The sequence below is a fragment of the Panthera onca genome, chromosome C1, assembly GCF_046562875.1.
Source record: "Panthera onca isolate mPanOnc1 chromosome C1, mPanOnc1 haplotype 2, whole genome shotgun sequence".
NCBI lineage: Eukaryota > Metazoa > Chordata > Mammalia > Carnivora > Felidae > Panthera > Panthera onca.
The window spans coordinates 171,447,697-171,467,100 of record NC_138346.1 but is presented as its reverse complement, the minus strand read 5'-3'; the positions used below and the strand labels follow the sequence as shown (position 1 = coordinate 171,467,100).

Sequence of the window (19,404 nt, the reverse complement as noted above, 5' to 3'; positions counted from 1 at the left end):
GGAAATAACAAGGACACATTTATATACAGGCTGAACTAAGTTTTGGAACAGATCTATACCTACAAAGTGCTTGGCACAGTGCATTGTAGTCAGTAACTACTCAATAACAGGTACATGCTAATATCATTATTACTTTTATATCCTATTTTTCTAGCTTACCCAATAATTCTCTGGTCATAGAATACAACACATATAGACATACGTAAGTAAAGGAGATCTGATTCTTTTGACACGAGTACAGACCAGTTTTGAGCTGCAAATTTAAGAGAGCCCAAATTTGTCCTGTGATGTGGAGACGAGAAGTCATTTCCTTTATTTTTATATCCAAGTTTTCATTGTTTTAATTGGCACCCTACCAAACTGATAGATGCCTCCAGTTGTGTATATCAGCATGGTTGCCGAGAACATTACAAACTCAGTAATTACAAGAGACTATTTTCCCATTATTTTCTTCCCGAAGCATTTTCTATGCTGGAAATGTTATGAAAACCTCAGAAACTATAGTAAAACTACTATTTTTAAAAACAAGTTTTTATTGTATTTTCTTAACATAAAAGTGTAATATACGTTCATCATAGAAAAAACAAGTAAGCAAAAAGAGGCAATGAAAATCACCCAGATACAACACACAGAGAGAACTACTGTTAGAGTTTATGTGTATTTCCTTCCAGCTCTTTCTCTGTACGTAGAAATATATTTTTAAATGGCATCATAGCACAACATCCTATTTTATTATTGCTTTCCATGTCTTTATTCCATGTCATTAATTATCTTTCCATGTCATTCTTTTACAGTATTATTTCCTTGGGTTCTATCATATTTATTTAACCAGTTTCAATTGTTAGGAGGCATTTAAGGAGTTTTTACTTATATCTTTTCTTTCTTTTTTCTACTATAAATGATTCATCAGATGAACAACTAACTGAGTTGCCATTGTTGAGGGTTTTTTTTTTTTTAATGTTAAAATAGCTGAATTATTTAAAATGTGGAGAAAGGGCCTTGGTGCTTAAGGAAGGTACCTGGCAAGATGAAGTGACTGCAGATGAGGTCTTCATGTGCCTTCGAGAGCCTTCTTCCTCAAGGGTCCCAGGAGCCACAGGCATATAAAAACTCTTAAGCAACACTGGAAAGTGGCCCTCTGTAATTAGAAAGATCAATAATGCCAAAATGGACTGCGATTTAGTAAAATAAATTGAAATCAGTTATAGTCGGATTTATCAGGGAACCATTTTGTCACCTGTTTTGTTCCCATGACAAATTCAAAGCAATTCAGAACAAATTTTGCGCTCACAGGTGGATTTCTTTTTTTAATTCTTTCAGTTTTATCTTTTAGGTTGTACAAGCTGTCGTGCCATGAATTAAAGTGTGCTTATCACTCCATCCTTCTTGCCAGGAATGCCATCTCCAACCACACTGAAGAAGTCGGAGAAGTCTGGTTTCAGCAGCCCCTCCCCTTCGCAGACCTCCTCCCTGGGAACGGCATTCACACAGCATCACCGACCTGTCATTACAGGACCCAGAGGTGAGCTGCTCCACGGGCTCCCTTGGTCGCGCTTAGATCATGGCCTTGAGAGCAAGGGTAGCAAAGTGAGAGACAAGGAGGCCTCTCCCAGAATGCTCCTAAGGGCAGTGAGTGTTCCAATTTCTCATCCTTGGGAACAGCTTTGGCACCAAAGCCTTGATCCCTACCTAAGGCCAAAAAGGGACCAAAACCTCTCATTACCGAAGAGATATTGCAGAGAGGTGGGAGGTAATTGGAACTGAACCAAAATCAAATCTGTCCTACAGGTTGTACAAAAGAAGTGTGTGTGTGGGTGTGTGTGTGGGTGTGTGTGTGGGTGTGTGGGGTGTGTGTGTGTAGGGGGGGGGGTTAGGTGAGTGTATGTTCCTGTAGTTAGTTACCTGTTTGCATGTAATAAGCTGTTTTTCATTCTCTCATCCCTGCTGATTCCCTTTCCTTGAAACCTGATTTCAATATGTGGCATTTTGCATTGAGATTGTTTGCATCACGGTGTTGACGAGCAGTCTTCACTCACTCCTTTTGAAGTGGTAGATAGTTTGTCTGGTTTTCATTGCAATGTTTTCATTATTTTTGTCCCGTGTGCTTTTAAGTTTATTATTAAAATGTGTCCACAAGAAATATGATTTGTATTTTGCATTAAAGACAAGCTTTAAACCTCAAGAGAATGTCAGCAAATCACTTAACTCGATCTTATTGCAAGATGAAAATATTTATTAGTTTGTTTATGAAACTCCCCACAGTAGGAGTATGAATAACTGTAACCACGTTTACTTTCTTCCATCAGATCATCATTTAGGTAGGTCTGTGATCTACCAGCTGGTGTTATAAAACAGCCTAGAAAGTTACGGTCTCTTGTCTACCTTAACATACACCTGGGGAAACTGATATTTCTTGCATTAATCTCAAAGTGAGACCCACAAATCTGAATCCCTTTATGAATACTCTGGGTGCATCTCAGGGAATTATGGAAGTTGAGAGGGCCGGCCAGTGCACACGTGCAGAAATCACATTGAAGAAAACAAGTATTTGGACTATTTCGTGAAGCAATTACTATATTTACAATTATGAAAACGTACATGCTCCATCTTTAAACATGTGATCTTGATAGAATTTTGTCAAGATTTCTTATTATTTTCAATTGTGTGGTGTGCATGCGTGTGTGTGTGTATGTGTGTGTGTGTGTGTGTGTTATAATTAGAAAGGCAACATACGTATTTTTTTCTGACTTGAAAACCTTGCATCTGAGTTGGATTATACAGTCCCAAAATGAGTCTGTTTAAATGGGGGTAGTATTATGATATTATCCTCATAGTCATTAAGCATCTCAACTGTGGTGGAAAATAAAAGATATGAAGTCCTTTTAGTCAGAAGATTTTTGGTCTCATGGAGATAAGGCATGTGATGTTTCTTATCTTTTTTATGGTCATTCTAAATGCTAAATGAATGTTAAAAGTAGAAATTTCTGCAGGAACTCAGAGGAGAGGACTATGGAGTTTCATTCATTCATTCAACAACAGTTCCCTGAGTGCCTGTCATGGGAGTTCAGTGGTTCCTGTCCTCATAAAGCATACAGTCTAGGGCAGAGAGAGATACAAGGAAATAAGCATTCAGAAGATAATGTGGAACGTGCTATTACTGCTTTTTACCTAATAAAGAGATTTCAAAATATAGATAGCATTGAAGACAAATCTTAAAAAGTTGCTTATGTGAATGGAAGGCATTCCAAGCAGAGGAAAGATTCATGGTGTAGCAAAGTAATAAGGATCGGGAAGAATAATATGGCAGCAATCAGGATAGCTGGGTAAGGTGCCTCTTTGCCTTTCCACTTATCTTGTGGATTTTTTAATGTCCTCACCAGTAAAATGGGCCAGTACTATTGTTGAAAGAACTTTTCCTCCCAGCCGCCTATGCTTATGTAGAAACACGATAAGACAGTATTTGTAGAGACTCTTTGAGGGCATAAAGCAATGTGCATATATTATCATTTATTCAGTAAATATTGAGTGCCTTCTATGTGTCGTGCCTTAAAGCTGTAGTTCTACAATTATTAAAACAATTCTACTGTTTACCTGTGAGTGCCAAGATTGGGAGCTTCTTCATGCTACATACTTAAACATATTTGCTGAAACAGCCCATGCTGGGTTGAACCAGAGTGGACCTCCCTAGCCTTCAGAACAATGAGCTTTGATCTTATATTCATAGCGTGAACAGTGTTTATGAGGAAAAGAGACACCTAGTTTAAGAATTATGAAATACCAAAGATTCTTTGTTTTCACCAGAATTCAAGATGGTTCCCAGTATCCTCGGTTCTCCTTTCTGGAAAATCTACTCAGGTACCCATTCTTATTGCACCCTGCCCCCCGCCTTAGTGGTCTGGTAAAGGGAATTGGAATAACGTAGATGAAACTCTTCAGTGGTGTTGTTGTGGCAAGAATCTGAGTGGAGATGGGCTAACATGAGACATTTGGGGGCTAAGATATTTTTTAGGGTTGGCATTGAGCATCTGGCTGTCTGAGAAATATTTGCTGCAGGTGCCATATTGTCCTTTATTTTTCTCTGAACCAGTTGGAAAGCTAATGCTTGGAATGAGATCACAGGATTAAAAGTTGATATTTTAGGAAGATGAGGCCAAACTGAAAGAGAGAGTCTGACCGAACGAGCCAGCGTGGAATAAATGTGACGTGTACATAAAGGAGACTTCAACCTCACATGTTCCTTTTATTGTAAAGAGTTGCCATAACCCAAATCAGTAAATCATTATAGAGAATCCAGACAGACAGTAGAACTTCAAAGGGCCTGGAAGAAGAGAAAGGGTCCTAGAGCACAGGGATGGGGGAAGGGAGTGGGGTTGTTTACTGCACCCTTGCTCAGAATCACGTGGTGTATTCACCTCTGGGTAGGACTCAGATTGCAAGGATTCTGCTGCCTTCTTTAAAACTTTCTTAAAATACCTTGACTAGACAAACCCCAGTTCATAAACAATAACTGTATGACATATCTCAGTGCTCAGGCCAGAGGTGATATTTTAACAGAGCAACAGCAAAGCAAGTTCACCGTGCTTAAAAAACAGTGGCCCTATTTTTGACTACAGATATAAGCCACATTTGGAAATTTGGTGGCCAGTTGTTACCAAGGAAACCTCTTTTTGAAAGTTCAAAACAAGTGCAGAAAAATAGGGCCTTGAGGGAGGCAGCATTGTATAGTGGGTAAGCATAAAGGCGTGGGGGTCAAACGGACCAGTGTCTGAATCCTGTCTCCACCACTTTTACCAACCGTGTCAACCTGGTACAGTGCTTTACTTCTCTGAGTCATAGGTTCCTCCTCTATAAATTGGAGATCGTAATCTCTGCCTCAAGAGAATCATGTTGTCTCGGGAGCAAATGAAATCATGTGTTTGCAGTTGTTTGCCCAGTACCTGGAAATAGAGCGTGTACTCAAGTCATACAAACAGTTCAATCACCCATTTTCACCCAGGCTTTGAAAATTTTCATGTCGTCCCTCTTGCTTTCACCTATCAACATTTTGCCCATCCCAAGACCGGTGCAAGTACAATTTTTACATGCAAACCCTTAGCTCCACGCAGGCTGCCATCCCCCCCACGCTCTGTGAAGTCCCATAGCCTTTCATGTCTACAGATTTCCTCCACTGGTGCCTTGCTTTGTTATTAATGTACATGCCTTGTCGTTCTCGTAGAATGAAACCTTTGAAAGGGAGGATCTATAACTTACACTTTTTATTGCCTTCATTGTGTCTCATGCAATGGATATTATGCTCAAATACTGGTTGAATAAATAAAAAGTATCAGATTGCACATAAATGTACACAAAAGACATCATCCCCTCCCCCACACTGACAAGATCCCATTGCTTCACAAGAACTAAGGGTGATAAATGGCTAATAGTTTATGCAGGGCTTCTTTATAAGGAATGTCCACGGGGGCGCCTGGGTGGCTCCGTCGGTTAAGCATCCGACTTCATCTGAAGTCATGATCTCGAGGTTTGTTAGTTCGAGCCCCGCGTCGGGCTCTGTGCTAACAGCCCAGAGCCTGGAGCCTGCCTCAGATTCTGTGTCTCCCCATCTCTCAGTCCCTCCCCTGCTCATGCTCTGTGTCTATCAATAATAAATGTTTAAAAAAATTAAAAATATGTATATAAGGAATGTCCACGATGGGGAAGAAAACCTTTATAAGATTATATGAGTAAAACTTTGACATGGAAACTATGGTTTTTTGTATTTTATGCTAGTCTAATCACTTCCCTATGTACATCATGAAGGTAGAAATATGTGTGTGTGTGTTTGTTTGTTTTTTTAAACAAATCCCCTCTCTAATATTGGCTTTCTTTGTGGCTTTGATAAATCATTTAACCTTGTGGTCTCAGTTTGGCCATCTGTATCATGGGAAGAATACTTGGCCACCTATGTAGTTAAAATTAGGTAAAGGGGTTAAAGCATTTTGGAATACCCTGGGGAGTGGAGAAGACATTAAGTTTCCATAAAAGCATCTACATGTCATTGTATATTATTACAATTATTGTGTACTTTAAGCTGAATGATTGGGCTTTCAAAAACTTTCTTTTGCCAGCACTCAAAATTTCAGCCATAACAAAGTATTTAATCACGACAGTTTGATTTATGATAATCGAAAAAAAACCTTTGCTTTTTAAACAAGTCTTCCCTTTGCTTTTTAAACAGTTGTAAATTTGCCCTTTAAATTTGGAGCAGTAATATTTTAGAGTTCCTTGAAAGTTTCTCTTTAGGTGTCTGCCTAAAATCTTTGCTATTTTCAAAAACAAGCTAATGAACGATACTTAAGTATTTCATTTAATTGAATGCTTTACACTAAGTAAAACAGCTCTGTGCTCTAGGGAATTTAGAAATGGGGAGGGGCAGGCACTGTCCACATCTCAAGGCAGAGGTTGAAAGTAATTAGCGAGTAAGCACTTACGGAGCTTCCCCTAGAACCACAGACTTTCAGAAGAGTGCCCTGGAAATCTGATCTAATTCATTTCCTGTATCAGCTAAGAATGCGTTTGACTGCAAGTAACAGAAAATCTCACCAAACAGGTCATATTTTTTCTCATATAAAAACAAGTATGTGACTCAGGACCGTTCGAGTCCAAGGATTGAGATTTCTTCTTTTAGCCTTGCTGTAGTCAGTTGTGTCCATCCTCATGCTGTGACCTCATGGTCACAATGTGGCCACTGCACTCCTGCTTTACACTAGCATTCCAAGCAGAAAGAAAAGCCAGCTCATTCTGCTACCTTTTGTAGAATGTTAGGCTGCATGGCCAGAACTATGTATTCCACAAGATCACTTCTAGCTGCAAGGGAGGCTGGGAAATATATATATATATTTTTAAGCTGAACATGTTGCCACTCTGTATAAAAGGGGGCTTTATAAGTAGCTAAGTAGGGGAGAACTCTGCTGGTTAGCAGTTAGTAACTATTCCACATTACTCTTGCAGATGAGAGAGATCTCAGCCAAGAATAGAAATCAAGTCTCCAACTCAGTGCCTTTACCACTATATCTGTAGGTGCTACCTTTTTCTACCCACTGGGAGAAATAAACTGCATTTATTTAAACAATTAATTTGTTTTCACATTTTTTATTAGTAAGACATAACATAGCCATTTAGATCTTTTGATAAGCATGACATAACCCATGTTATCACACTGAGTTTTTTAATAACAGCCATAAACATATCATGTGACCTTTTTTTATTAGCCCACAAATCCTTGCTACTGGTAATGTAGGATTTCTGTTAGATGCAAATCACTTCAAAAAACAATTTTTGAGGTCAGTGTGACTTTTTTTGTTGTTGTTTTAACAGTAACAAGCAACTTTATTAGATTTTTTTTTTTTTTTTTTTTTTTTTTTTTTTTTGCCAAGCATACATTTACTGTTTAAAAAAAAAAGGAGTTGTCAAGTTGAAGAAGTTCAAAATCTAGAGACCATATCTGATTTCATTAGAGGTGTCTTAGGGTATCTCAACTTGAGCACTTGAGGTAAGCTGAGTCACTCAGGCATACCTCTTCAGCTCATGCCTGAAGATGTGCTAATTCCTATGAAAACGTGAGGACTGCACGAAATCCTCTTCAACTGTGCCATCTTGCAGCATAGACGCAAAAGAGATACTTCAGACATTGTCCTCATCTGGAGAAACATTTACAAGTAGCCCTCTCAAGCGTCTGGCCCTGTTTCACTCCATCGTATTCCCTGACTAGCTCTACAGTGTGACTTTTTCAGTATTAAAATCGACTTGCAGACTCCCATTACTGTCTGGGGACCCATTAATTTTTTTCCACAAATATTTATCAAGCACTTAACAGTGTGTACAAGGGGCTCTACCAGTGCTGAATAGAGTGAACATGAGCAGCTTGGACTCTGGCTGGAGAGTGCTGACCTCTCGGTGGATGACGGGACAAGAAAGCGAGCAGTTGTATTACTGTGACAAGGGAAGCACAGGTGTTGTTGGGGACAAGGGCATCCTGACAGAGACCTCTGTGGCATTTGGCACTGCGAGAGTCCAAACAGGCATAAGACTTAGCCCCTGTTCTCCAGCAGGGTACCTTCTAATTGCAAACACACCAAACAAAGCAACAGCAAACAAGTCATGCTTTTATACAACTAAGTACTGAGGAATTAAAGACATACACGATGTGAGCATGAGACTAAACTGCCCACTTCTTTAGGAGTCAAAAAACATATACAATGAAGGCAGTTTAGAAGTAAAATTGTCCTGGGGTGCCTGAGTGTCTCAGTTGGTTAAATGCCTGACTTCGGCTCAGATCATGACCTCACGGTTTGTGGGTTCGAGCCCCACATCGGGCTCTCTGCTGTCGGCACAGAGCCTCTTGGTATCCTCTGTCCCCCTCTCCCTCTGCTTCTCCCCTACTTGTGCACTCTCTTGCTGTCTCTCTCCCTCTCAAAATAAATAAACATTTAAAAAATTGCCCTAGTACCAAAAATATACATAAGATGTGCTAAAACAATAGCCATATAAACCAAAGATTTATCATGCGGCTTTCAAAGAGTCATGCCAGTTTCAGTTTGGAGAGGTAGGCAGAAGCATATATGCTCTATAAACCTCTCTAAGTCCATGATCCTCATGATTCAAGCAGGGATCCTGCTCTCAGTGATGAAATATCTGAGGGTCTGCAGTTAACAATATCTCCCAGTGTGGCCAAGAAAAACATACTGCAGAGAATTATGAGAATTCAGATCACCTTCCAGGAAGCTGAGGTCACCAGGAAAGGTTGGAGGAGTGTAGATCCATAGACAATAATAGAGGAGGAAGGAAGGAGAGGTAAAATATGAAGGCAACACTTATCACTAGATGGCAGGGCCCATTAGAGCAGGAACTATGGCTTTATTCTTCCTATCTGTATCCCTCAGCCTCATGCCTGGCGTAAGGAAGACACTCAACAAATATTTGTTGAATAAATGAGTGATTGCATGGATTTGATTGAAGGCACACAGAAAGTTTGGGAATAACAGGGAGTCCTTTCCATCCCCCATGTGTAATAATAATAGAATATTCAAGAGCATGTATTTGGTAGCATTTAGGGAGATGCATTGCGTAGTGAATAAATGCTCAATATATATTTGCTTTGTCTTCATGCAGAGCTTCTACTTGATGAGCATTAAGAGGAATACTGAGCTCAAAATGATTATCTGCTGTAAGGTTACAGTTTCTCTTTGTTCAAGTAAAGGACCCACAAGAAGACATACCCCCTTTATCACCACCATAACTGTGGGACCTATCCCTTGGCATAGCCCCCTCCCCGCCGCCCAGTACCTAAGTGGTCTGCAAACTTCTTTGCCTCTTAGGAAAGCTTTTAACTTAGTTGTAGAACGGTGCTCCTTTCAAAGGAGCTGAATCTAATTTGCCTCTCCTGGTTTAGTGCAATTGAATCATCTCAGGGAAACGAGAAGCAATTAAGTACCTGTTGCTAACAAGGTGCTGAAATAATCTGCCAACAGATGCAAGGTGTTTATTTATTAGTGGAGTATGCCATTTGAGAAGACATTACATTGTCACTGTACAATAGGAATTGCCAGAATTGATTTTCCAATGGAGGCATCATGGACCTAAGAACACTACCTCTGAAGTGCACTGAAAGACAAGTAAGAGGGCTTGTGAACACTGGTCAAGGTTAAGCTCAAGTGCTGGTGTCCAGCCCAGTGAGAAACACTGCCAGTGGGATTTGAAGGATCTGGAAGGTAAGGGGGAAAAGCAGCTTTTTAGCGAAGGCCCTTTAAGTCCCAGTTCAGGAAATTATTAAATTCATTAGCCAGATACTTACAACCAGCTATGACTGCCCAGCCGAAGGAAAAAACAGTGCCAGCAAATGTTTTAAAACTACAACTAAACAAAAGTCAGGAAGCATGTAATTAAAACTGTACCTTTATTGTATTGTAAAGAGTTTCACTATGACATGGAAAATATTTAAAGGAGAAGGCTGTTTAGCTAATTTGTCTGCAAGTGAACTGCTTAGTGGAAAACTATCCTAAATTAACTGTAAGGCCACCCACCGAGCGAACCTCATAAAAGGCCATGGCTGCTCAGCTTGGTTCTGTGTCGCCATTCAATAATTACTAGATAAATGCATAACTAAAAGCTCTATTACACTAATAATTTGTACCGAGATAGATGTGTGGGACACCCTGCTGGGTTAATTTGTCATCCCGGCAGCAAACTTCTAAAGAGAGCTCTTCTGTAGGGGAATCCTGCTAATATGTGGTCCCAAGGAGGACAGGTTACAGGAGAAAGACCAGTTGACTCCTTAATCTCTTAAAGAGGCAAAAGGCCCCCAGGTGGAGTGCCAGAGAGAAAAGTAGGGTGATTAACCAGGTGGGCCTAGATTTAAACTCATCAGGAAGCTGCCCTCCCTTGGGATTGTTTGCCCCTTTCTCTCCACCTGTCTCCATCGCTCTCTCCGTCTCTCCCTCCCTCTCTACCTCCCCCCACCCGCACCCCCACCATAGACCCACATGTGCACACGTGATAAAGGCAGTGGTTCTGAGCAAGGTTGCTTTGAAATCCTCTCATTGATAAGACTTCCTGGTATCGCTTGAACTATAAATCACGTAATCCGCCGAATCCCTATCAGTTCTTTCTTCTTGGTGTAGCTTAATGTAATGTTGATTCCATGTTTTGGACTCCTTTATTTTCCTTCTTTTCGGAGTAGAGTAACAAAGTCAATATTGGACTCATATCTCCTCTTTATGTGGAATGTGTTCTTCTGTCACACACACACCCACGCACACACGCACACAATTGCTGTTTTAAATATGAAGCTCACATTGAAGCTTCCGTGCACGGTTTTCAACCTCCCCTATTGACAGAACCATAAATCATGTTAAAGTTAAGTGAATTACTGTAGCATGGAACTGTGGCTTTAACAATGTTTATGTAGTATCAGCTTATCATCCATGTAGGCAAAGGGGGGGTGAGCACTGATATTTGAAATGGGAATGTACGGCCCTATTAATGTGGTTGCAGTATCACAGAGATCACCTATTTCATGCTGCACCCTTTGTAGTGTTGAAATTAGTGTACTTAATCACGCGTATAGAATGGTTTTTAAAATGTATATTTCCACAGTAAATTTACATTTGACATGTGCCATTTCTTCATATTAAATGGCGGTTGCCTTCCCCCCCCCCCCCCCCCATCAAACGCTTCCTTTTTCTTATGTGCAAAACACCCGTGAGCAACATCAGAGTTGCCAGGTTGCAATACAATAATAAGGCACCCGAGAACAAACACTGCTGAAAGGAAATAAACCGGTTGACCTCCAAAAAATAATTCAAATGGGAGCAGCGGAGTGCAGTGAAAAGTGCATGGGCCGTAGAGTCGGCCAGAATAGAATTCGGATCCTGGCTGGCCACTTGGGATCTGCGTGTGCTTGAACTAGTCACCTGTCTTCTGCCTGCCTTTTGTTTTCCCACCCGTACAGAACTTTAAAGCATGAGGAGGAGGAGGAGGAAGTGAAATGACATATGGAAAGTGCTGGGTACTGTCACAAGGATGTCACGAAATGTTCACCACCTCTGGGATGTCTTTTATCCCCACTTTGAATGTGGTTCTCTTGAGAGGGTCCTTACTTCCTTCATTCCCCACTCCTCCTCCCCAGTTGTCTTCTACCTGCTCTCATGGGTCCTCCCCGGGAGGAGCCTCATGTGCCCAGACCAGGAGATGTGGTCCCAGGGAAGTGCACCAGCCTGGTTACCCCATCACACTGGGAGAATAGGGGAATCTCCCCAGTGGGGCAATAAATAGCTCCCTCCCGGGATGGGTAGCCCTTCAGCCATGGTAGAAACTTCACTTTGGCATGTCTTCATTCAGGCGTGGCTCTTGCTAAAGTTAAGCACCGTTTTTGTTCGCAAGAGTCTGTTGTTGATAGGAATCAACTCAGCATATAATTATTGAGCACTTCCCATCCACCAAGCAGTGTGCTAGGCCCTGATGAGCAAACCAGACAAGTCCTGTGCCTGCAGTCTAATAAAACAGACAGATATGAAACAGATTACTGTTAGTGTGATGAGATTAATGAGAGGGGAATTCAAGAAAGCGATAATATAGCACAGGTATGTGAAGTATTTGTGGGGGTCCCTTCTATTGGCATGCAATATGAATTTAGAAAACCTTGGCATCCCTGAGGGATATCTCCAGATCTTCCCAAATCCAAGTTCCTGAACACCATGAAAAGTTGCAGAATTACTGCATACCCTGTAATGAATGGCTTTGAAGATATGTTAATACAGACTCTTTCACGTGAAATATTCTTGTCAGTGAGAGAAACTTCCTTAACCATCCAACTTCCTTAACCATCCCTCTACTGCTCTGAAAGAAAATTACGGACTGGTGGTGCCTGTAACCAAAAAGTCTAGGGTTTTTTAGCTTCAGGTAGAGCTGGATCCAGAAGCTCAGGTGATACCTTCAGAAATCTGTATGTTGTTCTCTCCCCTCAGCTCTGCTGTCTTCTGTGTGAACTTCATTCTTAGGCTGAATCTCTTCGGACTGTGGCATTAATGATGTGAGCAGCTCCAGGCTTAATTCTCACCAATTTAACAATCCCAAGGGAAAGAGAACAGCCTTTTCACAATAGATCTAGGAAAGGTTCTACTCCTGGATGCTTATGGCTCTGATTGTCCCGGTTTGGGTCATTCGCTTGGGTCACTTTTGGAACAATCCTTATGTTTAAAAGATAAAGGAGTTTCTTATTGGCGTAGCCTGAGTTGCACGCTTACCTGTGGAGCCAGGGGGTGGGGTTAAGGCCACTCTAAATACATAGACTGAGGCTGAGGGAAGGATAGGTATCCCCTCCCCCCAAATAAAAACCATAAGAGCTCTGTTTCCAGACTTTCTCACCAGCCAAAGTGACTTACTCCTGCAGTTAGGACTTGCAGAGCGCAGGTAAGGTCAGGTCCTAGAAAGTGACTATTAGCCCATGCCATGAAACTCCGGGTCCATGAAAACAGTTGAAAACAGTTCAACTCTTGATTCCCAGTTATCTCATGTTGCCACATTGCATTGTATGATCCTGATTATTTCTCACGTATCCTAATTTATTCTAAAAAAAAAAAAAAACAACAACAAAAAAAAACAATTCTAAGAAGAATGAATAACCCACAGTCTAATACACTATCTAGCACAGAGCTGATTCTCAACACATACTTTTTTTTTTAATTTTTTTTTAGCATTTATTTATTTTTGAGACAGAGGGAGACAGAGAATGAACAGGGGAGGGGCAGAGAGAGAGGGAGACACAGAATCTGAAACAGGCTCCAGGCTCTGAGCTGTCAGCACAGAGCCCGACGCGGGGCTCGAACTCACGGACCGTGAGATCATGACCTGAGCCGAAGTTGGATGCTTAACCAACCAAGCCACCCAGGCGCCCCTCAACAAATACTTTTTAAGTGAGTGAGCCCCACTATGTACTAGAATTAATTCTAGTCTCAGATCTTTTCTTCTTGCTATTTTATCCAATTTATAGATAAAGAAAGGTGGACTCAGAAATGTTCAGTAATTTTCCCCAGATTAGGAGAGGGAGTGGTGATTTCAAGCCCAGGGTGGTTGAGCTGTAAAACCCACACATGCCATACAGTTTCCATCTTGCAGTAAAAGAAGCCAGGAGGCTGACACAGAGCTGGTTGGTATCCAACCAGGGATCAAAACGTGAACCCCTGACTTCAGACACCGGACTGACCCTTCTCACACTTCCTCCCTGTGTGTGTGCAGTCTACCACAGTAGGAATAAACCCTTCAGTCCTCCGGGGTGTATTCAGGAAGATACTTGGCATTCAGGAGGACACTTTGAAAGTAACATATCTCTCAGAAATAGGGGCTTAAACTCCGATGTAAACCTGACAATTTGGTGAGGGAGATGCCGCAAATCAGCCCACACTTTTGTGTTTATCATGGTTTTGTTGTTGTTTATTTGCTTATTTTTTTGCCTTTTTTCCCCCCCATGTCGGCAGACCACCCAGGCCCCATCCCTTGGTAATCCTCCAAGAGGCTGGAGCACCCCTGCAGATTTTACTTGGGAAATTCCCCTTTGCAAGACTGCAGTTTGTAATTCCAGTGCATGTCCAGCCAATTGTTAGAGGACTCCCTGCCTATTTCCATTAACCTCTATGCTTGTCCATTCCGTGGGGTTGCTTTTTTCTCCAGTGTTTTGCCATGTTTCTTATTCCTCATCTTTCATTTTGTAGGATTGCTTACATATTATGTAGAAGCTCACATTCCTGGGGCACCTGGGTGGCTCAGTCAGTTGAGCCTCCGACTTCAGCTCAGGTCATGATCTCTCAGTTCGTGAGTTCGAGCCCCGCGTCAGGCTCTGTGCTGATGGCTCAGAGCCCGGAGCCTGCTTTGAATTCTGTGTCTCCCTCTTTCTCTGACCCTTCCCTGCTCATGCTCTGTCTTTCTCTGTCTCTCAAAGATGAATAAACGTTAAAAAAAAATTTTTTTTTTTTTTAAAAAGCTCACGTTCCCTTCATGGAATAGGATTCTTTTCAGCTCTGCTCACTCAACAGTCCCTCTTCATATTTCCAGTAATCATCACTGTTGTGTGGTGTTTGAACGCATCTCACCTTAGCCATCATGGCAGCCTAGGCAAATAGTGCACAAATATCACGTGTTAGAGAGAAGGTGGTCAGGATCCAAAGGCTGGGGCGCTATCATACAGAGCTTGAACAAACACACTCAGAGGTCTTAAAGCTCTAAATATTACAGCCTTCCCAAAGTCAGGGTGTCTTAGAGACTGAGTCCAGAAATACTCTATACCTTGATATCTCAGAAACATTTGAAAAATAATTTCTTTCAAAGGGCATGTGCTCCCTTGTTTCAGATGTTTTAGATTTCAGTGTTCTCACTAGAGACCAGTTGTACTCAGTATTTGTGTGTAATTCCAGAGACGATATTCCACTGGAATGTAAAGCTAGGTGAGCCTCAGCAATTGGGTTCAAACTCTTCATTTTGCAGAGGAGAGAACTGGAAGAGAAAGAAGTTGCCTATATTTATAAAAAAAATTTTAATTTTAATGTTTCATTTATTTTTGAGAGAGAGACAGAGAGAGAGAGCATGAGCAGGGAAGGGGCAGAGAGAGGAGACACAGAATACAAAGCAGGCTCCAGACTCTGAGCTGTTAGCACAGAACCCGATGTGGGGCTTGAACCCACAAACTGCGAGATCATGACCTAAGCTGACGTCAGATGCTTAACTGACTGAGCCACCCAAGCGCCCAGAAGTTGCCTATATTCATAAGCCAAGTAGTGGCAGAAACAAAACTAAAAGTCCCTTAATCTAGTTAGAAAATTTTCAAAAAAAATAATAATAAAAAATTTTTCTTAAAAGTACTCTAGATCTTCTTTAAAAACTTTTTTTTTAGATTTAACATGTATTAGATCTCCAATAAACAATTCCCCAAAACCGACATGGTGGCCCTTTCAAGGGAATGATAGAAATTTCTATTGTATTCGGGTTGGGGAAGGCCAGGAGGAAGACATGGGTAGACTCTGGTTAGCTCTGAAGTGTGCTTGGATAGCAGGGGTCTACGTGGTAAAGGGGAGTTCAGTATGGACACTCATGGATTGTAGGTGTAAATGAAAAATAGAGTCTAGAGGGAGATAGCCCCATGGTTGTAAGTTTCTAGGGTAAGTGTCGAAAGTTTGAGATCTAAACAAAGGTACAGGTTCAAAGCATATTTGGTCAAAAAGAGTCTTCATAGGTCATTGTATCTATGATATCTATGACCATTAGACCAAAGTTGTTGCTACTGTTGTTTTGTTTTGCATTTTGTCATCTAGAGATTTCTTTTCAAGATGCTTATGTCATGTCCACCCTGATAGTACATACTCTTTCATCAATATTTATGTATTTATTTGTCCAAGAGACAGGTAAACAGAAGGTACCTCTTATTCTTACTTTTCTTTCCCCCTTGTGTATTCTGTGATCCAAACAGGTCTTAGAAAATGGGAACAAATTTCAATTTATTCATCTCCCATCCTCATCTCCATCCCTATGATAGTATAACCAATAAAAGAAGCTATTGATTGATCACTTACCCACATGGTCAAGAACTACACCATGTGCCTTATATACTTTGTCTCATTTGATCCCAACAACAAATCTATTATTAGCCCCATTATACAGATGGCAATACTGAGTCATAGAGAAGCTCAGAAACTTAAGGCATAACTGGTTTAAGTGGAAGATCTAGAATTTGAATCTATACCTATCTGACTCTAAAGCCCGTGGTCCTCATATTATACCTTTCCTTTTTTTTTTTTTTTTTTTACTCATATGTTTAACTTGAAATTATACACACACAGGTGTGGGAAACTAGCACAGACCAAAGCAGGTTAAATAATGGTGAAGAGAGATAGCAAAGAGCTACAGTGGGGGATGGGAGGAGTGGGTATAGGTGGTCAAAAGGTACAAGCTCCCAGCATAGAAAAGAAGAGTGGCGATGGGTAGTTAGTAGAAATACAGAAGGCAAGCTGATTACTTTGAAAGCTTCCGAAAGGTGAGGCTTCAGCAGAAAGGCTGATCAGGACAAGAACAGGGTTTGATGGGGAAGAGATGAAAGTGATTGTCAGGTGCTCAACCCATGAGCAGAGCATGGCAAATGTTTGGAGAGTGAACAGGAATTATGTGGGTCTACACCAGGGGCCAGCAAACTGGGGCCCACAAGTTAAATCGAGTCTTCGGCCTGTTTTTGAAAATAAAAATGTAATTGGCACAGAGCCACACTCATCTGTTTATGTAATATCTGTGGCCGCTTTGGAAGCATAGCTGCCGAATTGAGTAATTGCAACAGAGACCATGCAGCCTACGAGGCCTAACCCCTTCACTCTCTGGCCTTTACAAAAAACGTTTGCCCACCCCTGGCCAAGGTTATCAGCCAGGGCCTCAGAGCAAGAAGAGTCTTTAGGTAAAATTGATCTAAATAAAAATTTTAAAAGAAGTTCGCCTGTTCCCCCCGCCCCCCTTTCTGTCTGCTTTTGCAGAAGACGTTAGAATTTGGTCTCCAACCTGAAGATCCCCTTAATTAAAATGGAACAGAATACACCAGTCATCTTAGAAATGTAGCATAGAATCAAGTTTACTCTGGTAGCAGCAATATAAAAATACTGGTGCTTTCCCCCATCATCATGCAAGGTCATGTTTCTCTCATATGACACCCAGGTCTTTCACATGCATCTCGGCGATGTTAAAGGTATGTACTGTGTGTTTTGAAAACCTTGGCTTGCCTCAACTTAAAGGTTTATGATTTAGAAAAGGCTCCACCTCCTAATGGTTTAAAAACCATTGCTAATTCCCCTTTCCTTGCGTCTCCGTTAAAATAAATCCCATAACTCCAAACTCCTGGGCTTTCATAAGTGGCAGGTCTGATCATGCATGATTTATAAATTACAGCTATGGACCATTAAGATAGATTTCTCAGCTTTAGGGCAGGCTACAGTGGTGTTATACACTGTGGTTTTGAATTTCTGAGGAAGCCAAGTACATAGTAGTTGACAACCCAAATAATTCAAATTCCATTTGCCTTTGTGGAAGGCTTTTTTTTTTTCTTTAATGCAGTATTTTTTTTTCTTCCACTTTCCTCTTTTAAAGTTCTGCCTTATTAAAACTTTTACTTCTTAAACATGAGTAGTCAGGAGTTCTTAATGCCACCCATTGCTTGATGGAAATGGGTATTTTTGTGTAAAGAACATCTTACTACTGAAGAGAGATGAGTGGCTTTTTCTGGTAATGGTGCTAACACAAACAGTTTGGACTCTCACCTGTTGCCACTGACTCAGTGTTGATTAATGGTAAGACTGTGAAGTTTTACAAATGCCAAGGCTTGGGAGTGATCATTCCTTCTGTGAGGGAAGAGAGCTGTGTGTAACACGGTCTTAAAAGCACACACCTGAAGGGGGATTAGGTTTTATTGTTTGCGCTGCTCTCTTGATAGCTTTTCTTTGGAGTCTCGAAAGCAAATGCTAACGTGAAAAGAATCCAAGTCCCTGTCCAATCTGTGAGAATCTGTGACAGTTTGTGGACGAGGAGTAAAGCAATTAATCCTATGTCAGGTTAAATACAAGAACATATTTCACCCATAAAATTTTGGTTGGAAGAAAAATGTGGGAAGGTTCTATGAGTTTGGGCAAAACTACTAAAAATGGTGAGGAGGGATTACTTTCTTCTCTTTTTTTTGTTTCCTCAAGATTTATAAAAGAATGAAATACAAGTTTCCAAACTTACCTGGCTATGCCTCCCTGACGTCATCTTATTTTGAGCTAGAATATGTGTCTATAAGGCCTTCCCGCTATGGAGGACTCATAGACCAAGAGTCACGTGGATCAAAAAGTCTCTCAACATACATAATAACCTAGTAATGACCTTGACCTTCTCTGTCTCCAGTTTTAAATCTGCTTTAAAGAAGAAAATATCTTGGGGCACCTGGGTGGCTCAGTCTGTTAGGCATCCGACTTCAGCTCAGGTCATGATCTCGCAGTTCGTGGATTCAAGCCCCACGTCGGGCTCTACACTGACAGCTCAGTGCCTGGAGCCTGCTTCGGATTCTGTGTCTCCCTCTCTCTCTGCCCCTCCCCTTCTCACGTTCTGTCTCTCTCTCAAAAATAAATAAACATTAAAAAAAAATAAAGGAGAAAGCATCTTTAACTTATATATATAGTGTCAAATTTTTAGCTTTTTCTCTTTCAAACTAAAACCAAGAAAATCTTTTAAAGAAGCGGGGTGAGGGGAGGGGAATGGAGTACAAACAAGTAAACCAACCTGTCTGACCTGCTTTCTCTTTTATAAGTATCTAGTAATATGATCATTTTGTAATAAATAACTGAGCTCTACACCCTTTGGAAAATTCTGGCTCCCTGTTTTTTTGAATTGTGGCTACTTTGTTCAGAATGTGTAGGCAGTGCTATTCTGGCCAAAGAAAACCTGATCAAATTTCCTTCCTTCTTACTCGTATTGTTTGTGAAAAGCCTAGCAGTTGTTTTACATAAGTCTGGCCTCTGGTTAAAGTTTAAACCGGTAGTGAGATCCACCCAGAGCAGGGTGTTTCTGACACTCTCTGCTGCTCCTGGCCTAGGGTACTAAGAGTATTAGACCCCAGAAGCAGCCAATTTTGTAGTGCCTTTTAATACACAAAATTGTATTAACATCAACATGGATACAGACGGATGCACTGCAATAAACTGTAACCACTTGAGAAAAGCCTTTATTGACTCTCAAGTAAATAATGCACATTTTAAAGGACCTAAATATGCATTTACATAATGTGCTATAATTTTTTATTGTGTCAACTACTCACACACACATACACACATACGTCCATAAGAGATGTTTTCCTCTGTCAAAAATCTGGAC

General features: G+C 40.9%; 1 protein-coding gene across 7 annotated transcripts in view; it reads left to right on the top strand.

The window, feature by feature from the left end:
- The window catches only part of NFIA (nuclear factor I A), a 370,701-nt gene that overhangs the window by 294,560 nt on the left and 56,737 nt on the right, over nucleotides 1–19,404 (top strand). For 5 of the 7 annotated variants that reach the window (XM_078451853.2, XM_078451851.2, XM_078451850.2 and 2 more), the window contains exons 7-8: nucleotides 1,394–1,522; nucleotides 3,802–3,855. In XM_078451853.2, coding sequence (XP_078307979.1) covers nucleotides 1,394–1,522; nucleotides 3,802–3,855 — 183 coding nt within the window. The remainder of the gene's footprint in view (nucleotides 1–1,393; nucleotides 1,523–3,801; nucleotides 3,856–19,404) is intronic. The other 2 variants (XM_078451854.2, XM_078451852.2) reach the window with 1 other exon arrangement.